Raw genomic sequence first — 14,769 nt, 5'->3', positions numbered from 1 at the left:
GATGCAACATGAGCATCAAAATGCATTACTTATTCTCACATATGGATCGGTTTCCGGAGAATCTGGGATCAATGAGCGACGAGCAGGGCGAGAGATTTCATCAGGACATAAAAGAAATGGAGACCAGATATCAGGGACGCTGGGATGCAGTCAYGATGGCTGATTACTGTTGGACTCTGAAGAGAGACATCTCTGTCGCTGAGCATTCTCGGGTTTCCACAAAACGGAAGTTCAAGCCCTAAATTTGGAACAATGATGACGGTAACATGCACTTCACATGTCCATAACATTAATTAATTAATCAATGTGGACTGCTACATTTACAGTAACTGATGTTTGTAAAATTTCATCAATAAATTGTGTTAGAAAACAATTGATATCTTAAAAATCTAATTCGGATGAGAAATATTACTAAAAATCAACCGATAATGTAAAAAAATTTAATTATCCATAATAATCCATTTAGACAAAAAACTCGAATTTAAAAATTAACTTAGCATAAAAACGTGACCTGATTGATACAAATGGATGTTATTTTTGGATTCAGTAGTGAATGTTTGTAATAAATCAGTTGTCAAAAGATAAACTATTTTCAAAAAAAATTTTTTTGTAACCCTGTGTAGTCATTCCCCTGTTACCAACAACTTTTTTTGCTACATTTAGTGACATTTAAAAATAAATGGTATTGGTCAAAATCAAAAACCGGTAATCTGTGAGAAAACTAATTGGTCTAACCCATGCAAGATAAAATTTTATCCCACTTACTTGAAGATGCGACTGTGACTTTATCTTGACCAAAACCTCATGTTAGAAACAGCAATCACAAATAGCAATCCAATAGTTGATTTGCAATTGGGAAATTTTTTTAAAAAGGGAAAGACTCCAGAATGGGTTAGTTAAAAATTATTTTGAAAGATTTAAAGATAGCATAGTTATATATTGTTAAGATAAATTTTAAATATGCTAGTTTTAAAACTTAACACATCTTGATTGAAATGGCCTAGTTATAGTTTTAGAATCAATAACTTATTCTGGCCTATTGACCTTTATTTTACTTGTAGTCACAGCAGATTGTTTGCCAAGATCTTTTGATCTGCCCTTTGTCTGTCCGGGAAAAACAATCAGGAGAAGTTCCAGCTTTTCACACAGATCCGTGAAAAGCCATAAAACAGCAGGAGTCCTGGAGAAGCTCTGCTTCCACTTTATTTAGACAAAAGGGGACGAATAGCTTTAGAGAGGCTCAGAGGCAGCTCCTGTTTGGATGAGCAGAGATACGCCTTATTTGAATAAATTAAAGACAAGAATACATCTTTACTATAAAACTTTCTACACAGAAGTAACAAATTAGATTTGCTCTTGCAATTCTCCAAAGACATCTTTGCTTTTCTTTCCTTCTTTCCATTTGCCTCAGGTAAATGAATGTATGTTCTGCAGATTCTGTTGTAATTTCATACGTTGTCTTCTATTGGATTAAACTGTAATTCTGTGATGTCAATACTCATTGTTTTTCTGTGTGGCTACATGCGGCCGCTGGGAGGACCTGGGATCCAAAAGAGGAAGATATAGTATATTTTGGAAATGTCTGGCTCCAACTTAAAATCTTCTTCAACAATATACAGATGGGTCTAAAGATCAAAATAGTGGCAGAACAGGCGCAGCTGTAAATATCCCACACCATAAAGTCATGATTAAAAGGAGAACATTATCTAGCAGTTTATACAGTCAAATTATCTGGCATTATACAAGTTTTGGAATGGTTGCTTGATGATAATGTTAAGGAAACAAATAAATCTATAATTGCATCAGATAGTCAAGCTGCATCAAGTATAAATTCAGAAAAATCTTGTAGATTAGATGTATTAAGTATCACTATTAGTTCAGCTACATAAGAAATGTCTTTGATTTGTCTGAATTCCTGCACATGTAGGAATAGAAGAAAATGAAGGCCTGGTAAGCCAATATATATTGGCTTACCAGGCCTTGAAATTGGATATTAACTTAAGTATTCCTTTAAGCAAAAGTGAGGGGAAATCTATTATTCGAAATAAAATCCTTCAGGTTTGACAGAAACAATGGGATAAACATGATACTGGCAAACATTTATATAAAATTCAAAATACTGTGGGGGGTAATGGTTGTATGAATGGAAGGCGGAAAAAAGAAGTAATCATATCCCGACTTAGAATTGATCATATGGGACTTAATAGTTATCTTTTTCAAATAGGGAAACATGAAACTGGGACTTGTAATTATTGTAATCACATAGAAACAGTGGAACATGTCTTAGAATGCAATAAGTATTCAGAGGAACGCCAGCATCTAAAGTCAATACTGAATAGAGAAGGAAAAAGGAATTTCTACAATAAATCTTTTAGCAAATGAATCAAACTGTTAGAAATCAATTAGATTTTTTAAACTAGGTTATTTAACCGTATTTTAAAAGTATATATGTATGTGTCTGCGTATACTATAAAATCTGTTCCCCCCCCCCTCAAAATGGAAACAAATTAATTTACCTGCAAAGTCTTTTACTGTGTTCATTACTTTTATCATCAACAATAATTCCTGTGATTTTCATAACATTTGCTCTTTTTTTGCCAAAGTTAGGATGGGGGAACAAAATATTTTATGCGCCTGATAAAATCTGTTCCCCCTCTCTAAAATGGAAACAAATTAATTGACCTGCAAAGTCTTTTACTGTGTTAATTCCCCTCATCTTCAACAAGAAATCCTGCAAGTTTGAAAACATTTGCTCTTTTTTTGACAGTTAGGATGGGGGAACAAAATATTTAGCTCTTTCAGCCACCTGAAATAATATGTTCCCCCTACATAAAATGCACATGTATAGTGAATTATTTTCTTTGTTACCTAAAATTGGAATCATTAAATTAAGCTGTTTATTTCAGTTTGCAGAAAAAACTCCTAGCAAAAGAGGTTGTGGATTTTCCCATTTCCACTGTGGCGTCTACAGCATGAGGTTGGACATTGCTGTGAGACTTGGACTCAAAGAGTGAACCCACAAACTACCCTAGGGTTTGGGTTAGGGCCAGAACTACCCTAACCTCCCCTCCCGATCCCTCCACGGATTCTTCGAAGATTCAAGCTCCATTATTAGTAGCTACCATTATTAGTAGAGAAGGAGAGACATCTCTCTCCTTCTCAGAAGTAGAGAGAAAAGGGTGGAGGGCGCGTGCTGCTACAACGCCTCCTGTTCAGTTTTAATAAAAGGTTTTTCACAAAAGGTCACGCTCCTCCTCTCTGGTAAGTTTGATGGTCATAGTTTTTGCCTGCATTTCAATTCTCCAAAGTGTCCATGTGAAGGGATCAGACTGTTATCAGCATGAGTTGAATACATTTTGTGCCCCCAAATGATGCTGACCTTGCATCTCCAGCAGATAGAAAGATGACTCCGATAGAGGTTAAGGCTTCAGGTAAAAAGTGAAGATCAAATTAGAGTTTGTGACAAGCTTCCAGCCTGGAGGGACTTGATTATGAGGAAGACTTTTGGCTAAATATAATGGAGCACGCTGACCTGTGTTTCCTGTAGTCATTCAGCTTCTTGTTGATTAGAACTTGTCCAATCTCCTAGAAAAGAAGGACAACCTAAATGATTTCAGGATATGTTTGTGAAACCTGTGGTGCACCGACTAGATTTCCTTCTAACCTCATCATCTGATTTGCTGTTCTCTCTGATGACCCTGATCCATGCCAGCATGTCGTCCCGGTCTTCAGCCTGCAGCAGATACTCACAGAAGTCCTGTGTGGTCAGCCTCAGGCTATGCTTTCGTTTGGTTCCACTGTAAGCGATGTCAATCAGGCAGCCTCGAATATTAACTGGTGGATGTTCATCCTGACTGCTGCCTGCCCCGGCGCCGTGCAGCACAGCTTCACGCTTGTCTTTGTAAAGGAAAAGGGAGTGATGGCGAAGCACACTGAAGACACGTTTCCAAGGTCGCATGCTGCCTCCTAGCTTCTACAGTAAGAACAGAGAAATGATCAAAGTAGGTGTTGTACAACATGGGTTGAGCTGAGTTAACTCCATCCATCCATTTTCTAACATGCTTATCCCTACTGGGATTGTAAGGAGTGCTGGTGCCCATCTCCAGCGGTCAACGGGTGAGCGGTGGGGTCACCCTAGACACAGGGGCACAGTACACGGGGGGAAAGTGTTTACAATTCTAGGGGCCTGACCAACAGGGGGCCCGTCACAATTTATTTATTTCTTGTCCATAGAAATAAAATAAAAAATTGGGGCCCTGTCAATTACAAAATTAATCATATTGTATTTTCAAAGATCATTTTTAGCAGTAAAAATTTTATGTTTCCACTCCCAGACCAAAAAACGCACATCCATATTTGCCCTGAATCACAATCTCATGTGGCTCATCCTTCCTCCCACTTGCTCTGTGCTATTCTGCAGCTAGCATAGCCTGTTGTAAAAGCTTAGTCTAGTAACAGTGTTGTAGTATTCGAGATCGGTCTTGGTCTGGAGACCATTTTTTGATGGTCTCGGTCTCGTCTCGGACTCGACCGCATTTGGTCTCAGTCTTGTCTCGGTCTCGGGTTCTGAGGACTCTGCATTTTATTTCAAGACCGGTCGAGACGGGAAGCCGTTTGGATGAAAAAGAAAAACAAAAAAACATGAAAGCTGTATGCGCTGGGTTTTTACCATAGAATGGCCAAGTCTCTGTTATTCCTCTGTCAATTTGATACAGTAGGTGTTTCCACACTAACCATATCTGTGTCCTCYGTCACTTTTATCARCAGTTAAAACTGTTTAATCCGTTGTTAACATGTGGTAATCTGTTTTTYCRAGCYGCCTTTAAACGCAACATGAGCGCTACGACGCTGGGTTTACACCTRTGCGGCAGTGAAGGAGACCTGCTGCTGCTGTGAGGAGCTGCACAGGTGTGTTATAATCATGGCAGAAAAACACAAAGAACTTTTTACAGTATTCCCCCCAAACTAATAAACTGTTGAGTAAAGTTGTTGGATGCAGGTAAAGTTRGCTAAAAGATGACTAGCTAGCTAATATCAATACATCACCTTAAGCTTGTTAACAAGTAGCTTATAGGCCAAGTTGTTGTCTATGTTCAGCTACATAGATTCATTTTGCCCCCCATAAAGTTTYCCCCCCCCCACCTCCCTTGTTCGTCTGGAGCCGGGCTGAGTATAGCAGGGAGTCTCCAAGAATCCGAAATAGTTTGGAAACCACTGGGGGGCCTCAGGAGAAAAAGTTTGGGAACCACTGATATAAGGGAAATGACGTGAAAGAAGCACAAAGTTTCCAACCTAATAAAAAAGAAACATTGATCTAAAAACAGTTGTACTTTCAGTTCTACTCTGTTGTGAAAATTAATGCAAATATTCTATGAAAACATAAAAAACTGCTAAAAACCTGCATTTTTATTGCATCTTTGTTTAAAAACATTAATAGGTTCTTGATCAATTTAGCCAGCATTATTAAGGAGCAAGGAGATCAAGTTTTCAAAAGAGATGGAAAAAAAGAAAAAAGAATCCCAAAGCCCTGCGGGAGAAACTGTTTAGATTGATAAAACCAAATATGACGATTGCCCCCCCGCTCCCTCCCAAAAAAACCACATCGTTCAACCACACAGCTATTTGTAGGGGAGAGGGACAGAAAATGTTTGGAAACCACTGGGGGGGCGCAGGACAAAAAGTTTGGGAACCACTGGCATACATGTATCTACTTCTTGCTTGTTGCTCCGTGGTCAGTGTTCATAGTTGAGCGTCAGGGTTTTGCCTCAGTTGCTATGTTTAATGGTGCAGATGGTTTCTGACATGAGCAACATGGGTAAACACCCAGGGCGTTATGTTTTTAGGGATGGCATGAGATCACCACGGATCATAACACAGAGATGGAAGCAAAGCAGAACAAAGAGTTTGTTAAATTTAACATTGGTTAAATTTATTAAGTATTTAATATCTATGTGTTTTTATGGGAATATGGACCTTTCAGATCAATTTGAGAAGTAATTTTGATCATATTTCACATTTTATCATATCATGTAGAGCGCGGCGCTGGTCTTGGTCTTGACTTGGTCTCGGACCCTAAACGTCTTGGTCTTGTCTCGGTCTTGGTCTAGGGTTAGGTGGTCTTGACCACAACACTGTCTAGTTAGCATAACTACCAGTGATAGCAGATAAACGATTTTCCTGTAACAATAAGTTGTTTCTCCACTATTAGCACATTTAGCAGTGAGTGAATGAGGCTAATTGACAGCACTAAGAGCTTCCTACTGGTTCTGATTGGTTGTTTTGGTCAGAACGGTGCATTACTTTAGCCAGTAATAGTAGATCAGGAAGGAGGTGGAGGAGATTGATTGTTTTCACAGATTATCTGTCTCATAACAAACTGTCATGACATGGTGACAGCTTTAACAAATATGGAGAAAATATTTTTTATTAAAGTTATGTACTGCAGCTTGAATAAAATGCAACTACATAGCATTTTTGAGAAGTCTGGATTGCTTCATGTATTGCTTCATTTTGCATGTTGCCTATGATTGTTGCTCATAGAGAGACGTTTCAGTATCTAAAACTAATAGAAAAAATTTAAGCAACCTACTTGCAGACTGGATGTGGACCGTTGGATGTTAAATTCATGAGCAGTAAATATTGTGCTAATTATCAGTATTGAACCAAAGAAAGCAAGGCAGATGCAAGCCTTTAAAATTGTGACTTTTTATTGGTCAAATAGACTCAAAAAACTGTAACAGCAGCTGTGCAGGGGGCCCAATCAAATTTTTTGTCAGGGGGCCCAAGATTTCTGGCAGAGCCCCTGTTCAGCAAGCATTAAGACTTGCCAAATGTATGTAAAGCCACATGTACATTAGGTTCTACAGGAGAACATGGGACTAAGGTCAGAAACATAAGCAGGTCCATGTATTTTCAGGCAGTTTTTTCATTTGAAATGAAGAAGTAAAAAACCAAAAAAAAGACTTTTTTCATTTTTGATTATTAAACCAAAATCGGAAATCGCATAACAGCTTGGCTTGACTCGTCATCCAATTTCCCATTTAGTGCACAAAGCGGAAATGGAAAAAACTGATAACAAGCACTCAATTTTCAATTTTGGTCTCTGTCCAACTTACAAGCTGTAGTGTAATATGATTTATTTTTCCTTTTCAAAGCATTGGGCTGTGCCTTTAAGAGAAGCCATTTCCTACTTCTCCGTTGCTTTTTTAGGAGGGCCCAAGACTGTTCTGTTCGGATAAAATGAAGGTTGAATAAACTACGCTATTCCCTCCCAGTGTTCGTTCTTTCTCCACCCATGACTTCATATTTTATAGTAGCACTTATTTATCCAACATCGTAGTTCTACAGTAGTATTCTCTGCCAATTGCAGTCAGTTGAAGTAATGCTCCTGTGAGAAACAAATAATACCATACATCTGGTCAAATGAGAAAATTGGTTACCCTGAGTTTTTAGCTTAGTTTTTTATTTTGAAAGGCCAGAGCACAGAGGCATTACTTTCCACACTAGTTTGCAGCCATGCCTCCCATAGACATTTGTCTTTGACACCTCCCTCGTCTCTGGACCTGGGCAAGATGGCCTCCATTGCACTGCGCCAGCAGCAGTGGTAAATAGAAGCAAGTACACCATTCATTTGTCACAAAAAGTTGTTTTTAAGATGTTTTTACCTTCATCTATGCACTTAGTTCATCCAAAATTAGGCTTCTTTGAAATGTGCTCTGGAGTTTTTGGAGCAGGATAGCTCCGCTAACAGGGCCAGGCTACTCCAGGGTCAGCGGGCGGGTGGAGTGTGTCCGATCTCAGGATGTCACATTGTCATTTTCCGCTGCCTGTTATCCGTTCGTAGCGGCTCCAAGTGTGATATGAAGTGTTTCATAATACTCACATATAGAAACATATGCGTTTCTATATGTGCCATTTGATATGTGTATCAAAATATAATATTCTTCTCTGGAGATTTTGATACTTCTGAAAATATGTTCTTCTAAACTTTGCTGCAGTATTTTCTTCCAATATCAACTACTAATATTCCCTTCCTCTGAATTGTTTTAGTTTGTAAATTTATATTAAGAAAAACATTTGTGTGTGAAATATATTCTTCTCATCGATTGGCTTCTTGCGTGCAGTGTGAATTTTTTTTTGTTTTCTTATCGTTTCAGGCAGCTCTTAGGAGGAGAGGCCTCAGCTCCAGGTTTGGATGCAGCTTCCCAGAATCTCCCAGTGATCCTCTTCCTCCTCCTGACAGTCCTCTTCACTGTCTCCTCATCTTTTATATACATAAATTATAAGAATGTTTTTTCATAATTCCTCAAACATGGGCTAAATATCTGCTTGTTTGTCATACTAATAAATAAATTTTTATGAATTCATTTTATTCCTGTTTATGTTGTAAGATTTTCAGTTTAAGATGATCAGTTTATAATCTGATAAGAGAAAATAAGTTTGGCAAGAGTCTAGAAAGTATTGTAAATAAATCATCCAGTTATAAAGCACCAAATGGCTAGATACAGGTTGATCAAAATTTTATATGAAATCATTCTTTTAATGTTTCTTGCTTATAAATTCAGAGCTGGAGCTGTGGCCTCTCCTCCTGTAGAGCTGCCTTCCTGAAACAATAAAAAAAATGTTCACACTACACGTAAGAAGCCAATCGAAGGGAAGAATATATTTCACACAAAAAATTATGAATTTACAAATTTTAAAAATCCATGAGGGAGGGGATATTAGTAACTGTAATTGGAAGAAAAAAACTGACAAAGTTTAGATATGGCTGCAGGCTGGTGTGTAAATTCACGCTCCTGTGCTCTGGCCTTTCAAAATAAAAAAAGCTAAACTAAAAACTCAGGCTAACCATTTTTCTAGGTGGCCACATGTCTGGTATTATTGGTTTCTCACAGGAGCTTTACTTTAACTAACTTGCGGTTGGCAGAAAATACTACAGTATATTACAGAAGATCTTGAAATGATCGAGATCGTTTCACTGATGGACCCTGTGTGAGTCGGGCAGAGAGAACCTTCGGGTCAGACCACTTATCAAAAAGGAAATCATAAAAATTGAAATTGAGCGCTTGTTTTTTACATTTCCTTTTAGTGCACCAAATAGGAAATCGGATAATGAGGTGAGCCGAACCTTTATCCAATTTCTGATTTTGGTTTAACATACAAAAAAAACAAGTATTTTTGTTTTTTCTTTTTTCATTTCCATTGAAAAAACGAATTGCCTGAAAATAGACGGACCTTTACCTTTCCCTTCTCTGTGAGGATCTGTTTGTAGTGTAGCCACCCCTCCTTCCGGACGTCACTAAAGGTGATGGTACCCAGCTCTGATGTGGAGTGGCGCTTCGAGTGGGGGTCCTCCTGGGCTCGCAAACTGTCCAAAGACTTGACATTACAGGTAGAAGGTTAAGAGTTTTTCATGTTGTCATCTGGCCTGGTTATCATTACAAGTGGTTACAATAACTCACCCCATCAGTGAAAAAGCTCTTGACTCTTTTCGGCAATTTACTGTTTGACAGATAAAAGACAAAAACACTTTGAATTAAGCATAAATCAGTACAAAATAAAATAAAAAAAGTTCACCTAAATATTCATCCGTAAGTTTCATGGTGAAGGTAAGAACTTAACTAGTACCACAGAGATCAGGTCAGTGTCAGTAAAATGGTTTATCATCACCCTTTGGTATTGAAATGTTTTTCATGGTTACAAGTAATAAAGCATAAAGTTATAATAATATCTACAGCATAGGTAAGATCCCTCTGGTTTTAGTTCTCCAAGTGTTAATTATACATGTTCTAATTTTGAAGCCAGTAAGTTCATGGCTTGATGTTCACATAGTTTAGGAGCCACTTATGAATTTAAAATTCCAATTTGCTTCATTACATTGTGTTGAGATATTTGTAAGTAAGTATTAACTTGCATGTGAGAGCCCAGTGTTGATGGTCAGTAACCAGTTACATTTTCTTTTTAGTAGTTCTTTGTGGAGCTGGGAAAGTGAAAGCAAGCAGCTTTCGCTTTCACAACTATAACTAACTAAACTAGTTAATTAAGCTAGTTAATTACATTAATTAACTAACCTATAATGCAATATCCAAATTATATACATTTTTCATGTAATATAATGTGAATATTGTGACATATAAACTACATTGCCAAAAATATTAGTTCATCTGCCTTGACTCTCATATGAGCTTAAGTCGCATCCCTTTCCTAATCCATAGAGTTCAATATGACGCTGGTCCACCTTTGCAGCTAGAGCAGCTTCAACTCTTCTGGGAAGGTTCTCTACAAGGTTTATGAGAGTTTATGGGGATTTTTTACCATTCTTCCAGAAGCACATTTGTGAGGTCACATACTGATGTTGGAAAAGAAGGCCCGACTCAGTCTCCACTCTAGTTCCTCTCAAAGGTTTTCCATCAAGTTGAGGTCAGGACTCAATGCGACAGGGAGTCAAATTCATCCACATAAGACTCTGCAATCCATGTCTTTATGGACCTTGCTTTGTGCACTTGTGCAGTCATGTTGGAAGAGGAAGAGGCCAGCTACAAACTGTTTCCACAAAGTTGGGAGCATGGAAAAGTCCAAAATGTTTTGGTATGCTGAAGCATTCAGAGTTCCTTTCATTGGAACAAAGGGAAAAGCCCAGCTCCTGAAGAATAACGCCACCCTCACCAAACTTTTCACTTGGCAAAATGCAGTCAGACAATTACCACTCTCCTGGCAACCAGACTTGTCCATCAGATTGCTAGATTCGTCACTCCACGGAATGCGCCTCCACTACTCTGTAGTAAAGTGGTGGCATGCTTTACATCATTGCATCCAACGCTTTACATTGCATTTGGTGATGTATGGCTTGGATGCAGTTGCTCCAATATGGAAACTCATTCCATGAAGCTCTGCGCAAGTGTTCTTGAGCTAATCTGAAGGCCACATGACTTTTGGCGGTCTGTAGAGATTCACTGCAGTTGGTGACCTTTTTGCACTATGTGCTTCGTTGCCCCCACTCTGTCAGTTTACGTGGCCTACCACTTTCTGGCTGAGTTAATGTCCCTCCCAAACACCTTATAATACAGGTGACAGTTGGCTGGAAATTTCACAACTGGATTTGTTGCACATCCCATCACAGTTCCACACTGGAATTCACTGAGCTCCTGAGAGCGACCCATTCTTTCTCAAATGTTTGTAAAAACAGTCTGCATGCCTAGATTCTTAATTTTATACACCTGTAGCCCTGGAAGTGATTGGAATACCAGATTCTGATCATTTGGATGGGTGAGCAAATACTTTTGGCCCTATAATGCATGTTTCTTGGTCAGTAGCATGTTGTAGCATACAATACCCTTTCCTGAAGAAACCAAAAATGCAGGTAGGGGTTAGTTCCAGGAATATGGGCTTTTTACTCGTAGTGACTCAGTTTTTAAATTTGTAACTCACGAGAAGACTCTGCTCTCATCCCTGTAAGTGTTGAGTCCTTCATCGCAGGACTTTGATCGCTCAGTGGTGATGGCCAGCAGGTAAGAGGAGCGGCGGCTTTTAAAGCTTCCTACAGAGACAAAAAATACAGTTCAGTTGATTTATGCAACTCCAGTTACAAGGACAAACATTATAGGACTTGTTTACATCAACTGTAATCTCTGAATGTTTTCCAAGAAAAAAAAACATCAAAATTATTTCAGTTAAATTCATTTTAATTAAAATTTTCAAATTTTCATTTAATTTGTGGTAGATTACTTTAGGAATGAATAAAATGTTTTCAGTTCAGTTTCATTTTCCCTAACAGCTTTGTCAAGAAGATAATTATTGTAGCATAAAGAAACTGACCATGAATACCATTATTGTGCTGTTGTATGTCAGTTTGTTGACATTTCAGATTTAAACTATGAAAATGTTCAGTAGTTGCCATCTAGTGGCGGGAGTTGGGTACTACATTTTAGAGTCTGCCGTTTATGATGATGTAATTAAAAGCAGACAAGGCAGGAGAATACAAAACATGGTTTTCTCGCAGCAACACTGCAACTGGGATTCAGTCGGTCTTTGAAAGCACTATTGGCATGTATTCAATTTTGCAGTGGATATTTTGTTGATTAATAACAGCCATTTGTAAGAAAGCAGGATTTATTTTTTAAGAACTTTTATAGCCTTGAGCTAAATATTTTCTCTGGAGCAAATTTATCATACTTTTAAGTGCTGTATTGTTTGCTACTCTGTATTATTTCTGAACTTTTGTATGTTTATTTCTCAGTTTTACCCTACTTCAGTAAAGAGTCAATGTAAGCCCTCTTGTCTGTGTGGATATTTTGGAGAGGAGTTTATCTGAATGTCGACTCCAACAAGGCGATGGATGTTGAGGACATGACAATTATTCACACAAACATTTCACCATTCTGACCACTCTGCTGAAAAAAGGCTCCTAGTGAGAGATTAGAGAACTGTCGTTCTATTTCAAGGACTCCTGTGATTATCAATGCTTATAATGGTGACATTGTTGTGATAGACTTTACTTAGGTTGGTTAAAACACAGAATATATTGGAACCTTGAGTTTTTCCCTGCCAAGAATATTTAATAATATCTGTTTACAGGGTTTACAGAGGGTTTGGAAAGTTTAATCTTTTGCTCCTTTCTGCTTTCCAAATATATATGGAAAAACATTCATATTACCTCTGCATGTGCTTAGTGCTGAATCAGTGTAGGGTTGATAAAGGAGAGAATAGGAGGAAAATAATGACACTTTATTAATCCCTTTAGGACTTTCCCTCAGGGAAATTGCAGTTCCCGTCTCCCACACAGCACCCATTCATCAAATCTTTTGTTTTTTTAATACATTAATAGACCAATACTATAGATCCTGTTTCTGTTACACTCCTGTTAGCCTTCCTTCCAAACTCCAGTGAGGAGTTGAAGAGTTTAAATGCACCAGGGACAAAGGAAGTCTGTTGGTCCTGCACTTTGGAAGAAGCAGTGTCCTACTGAACCCGATTTCTTGGCTGCTGATGGCAGTGTGCGGAGGGCGGCTGACATTGACCATAAACAAAGTTGGCCTTCCATCACCTGAAGAATATCTCCAGGATTAGAGGACTTATGTCAATGAGATCTAGAGATGTGTGTATCTTTAGTCACATTGATCACTGCAACAGCATCTTCACAGGTCTGCCCAACAAGTCAAGCAGCTGCAGTTGATACAGAACACTGCTGCTTGCGTTCTCACTAAAACCAGAACGATAGAGCACATACCAGTTTTAAAGTTCCCACACTGGCTCCCTGTAGCTCAAAGAATAGRCTTYAAAATACTGATGTTAGTTTATAAATCACTGAATGGCTTGGCATCACAATACATTAAAGGTCGGCTGTTTTATCAACCTTCCAGACCCCCTCAGGTCTTCTGGTTTAGACGGTTCTGGTCTGCATCCCCAGAACCAAATGAGGAGAAGCAGCATTCAGCTTCTGTGCATAAACAAAGTCTATGCACAGGTGGGTTGCAAATCCACTCTCAGAAAACTGTAAAACAGCTGAAACACTGAGTGCCTTTAAATCAACTAAAAACCCACCTGTTTAGTTTTATTTGAAACGTAATCAATTATGAATTTAGTGATGGCACTTCACTTAATGCAATGTTTTAATTGTTGATTCCATGTTGCATGACTTTGTGTTTTTATGTTTATGACATGTAATGGAGAGCTTCATTACTGGAACTATTTTTACTTAAGTCACTTTAAAAACAGTTTTTGCACTTTATTAACAGGCACTTTATTTAGCTTTGCACTTTAAGCAGAGATTTGCACATAAATAACTATTTGCACATGAGAAGTTTTAATTGTATTGAGTATTTTTAGTGATTAGCATGTAGCCTTTTGTTCTGGGCTCTGCACAGCTGCTCCTCATTGAGAAGTGAGCTGGTTGCTTGTGAAGGGAGGATAATTGTTACTCAGAGCAAAGAGCTACTGAGCAAATGTTTGTGCATAATCCGTTAGGTGTGGAGTGCTAATATGAAGTGACTCACCTGTCTTTTCTGTGTCCTCTCCAGGGTGTTTGGACAAATACTACCTGGGGATCCAGACACCATTTATAGGTTCCAGGAGAGGCCATTGGAAAGTGGGGGGGGGGAATTGTTTATGGGTTTTTGTGGTGTTTCATTATGGTGTAAGATAAAACATAAAATATTTATAAAAAGTAAATGGAAATGTTTGTATTTAGTAAAAGGTATTTTATTTAAATAGGTGGAGATTGGTGAATTGAGATCCCCCTGTGAATTGGAAGTGGTTTAGTCTGTCACAGCTGGGACTATTTAAGCCTGCAGTTTCACCTGTCATGTGATTGATTGATTGTTGATGCTGTGAGAAGAATAAAACCACTGCTGTTTCCTCCTGACTGCCTCAACTATTGATGGGTCCGGCAACACCCATCTGTCGGCGCATGCATCAAGCCCATAGACCAAAACCCATGTCGGTGCGTGTATTGGTTTCAGCAAGTCACGTGACCGATACAGAAACTGTTTCAAAATGACATTAACTCACCAAACTGTGTTAATAAGGAAGCAAATCTGTCAATCTATCATTTGCCAAACAAATTCTTAACCTTTTACAGAAGGGGTCCCCAAACTATGGCCCGCGGGCCGGATCCGGCCCGCCTCCACATTTGGTCCGGCCCCCTGAACAATAGCAGAGAGCATTCAGATTTTATTTCATTACCGTATTTTCCGGACTATAAACCGTTTATATGTGGATTTTTTATTCAACCACCAGGGGGCTCTTTAGCAGGAAGTGAATCATTGGAAGTCT

The 14,769-nt window shown here is 38.5% G+C and overlaps 1 protein-coding gene across 10 annotated transcripts in view; it reads right to left on the bottom strand.

Moving 5' to 3' along the window:
* LOC103482112 (rho GTPase-activating protein 23-like) overlaps positions 1–14,769 on the bottom strand; it is a 126,896-nt gene that overhangs the window by 11,010 nt on the left and 101,117 nt on the right. For 9 of the 10 annotated variants that reach the window (XM_008438047.2, XM_008438050.2, XM_017310862.1 and 6 more), the window contains 5 exons: positions 11,428–11,536; positions 9,462–9,501; positions 9,235–9,378; positions 3,665–3,973; positions 3,533–3,585 (listed from right to left, as the gene is read on the bottom strand). In XM_008438047.2, coding sequence (XP_008436269.1) covers positions 3,533–3,585; positions 3,665–3,973; positions 9,235–9,378; positions 9,462–9,501; positions 11,428–11,536 — 655 coding nt within the window. The remainder of the gene's footprint in view (positions 1–3,532; positions 3,586–3,664; positions 3,974–9,234; positions 9,379–9,461; positions 9,502–11,427; positions 11,537–14,769) is intronic. The other variant, XM_008438053.2, reaches the window with a different exon arrangement.

The sequence above is a fragment of the Poecilia reticulata genome, linkage group LG19, assembly GCF_000633615.1.
Source record: "Poecilia reticulata strain Guanapo linkage group LG19, Guppy_female_1.0+MT, whole genome shotgun sequence".
NCBI lineage: Eukaryota > Metazoa > Chordata > Actinopteri > Cyprinodontiformes > Poeciliidae > Poecilia > Poecilia reticulata.
The sequence above is the reverse complement of the archived record's forward strand: the minus strand, read 5'-3'. Positions and strand labels throughout refer to the sequence as shown.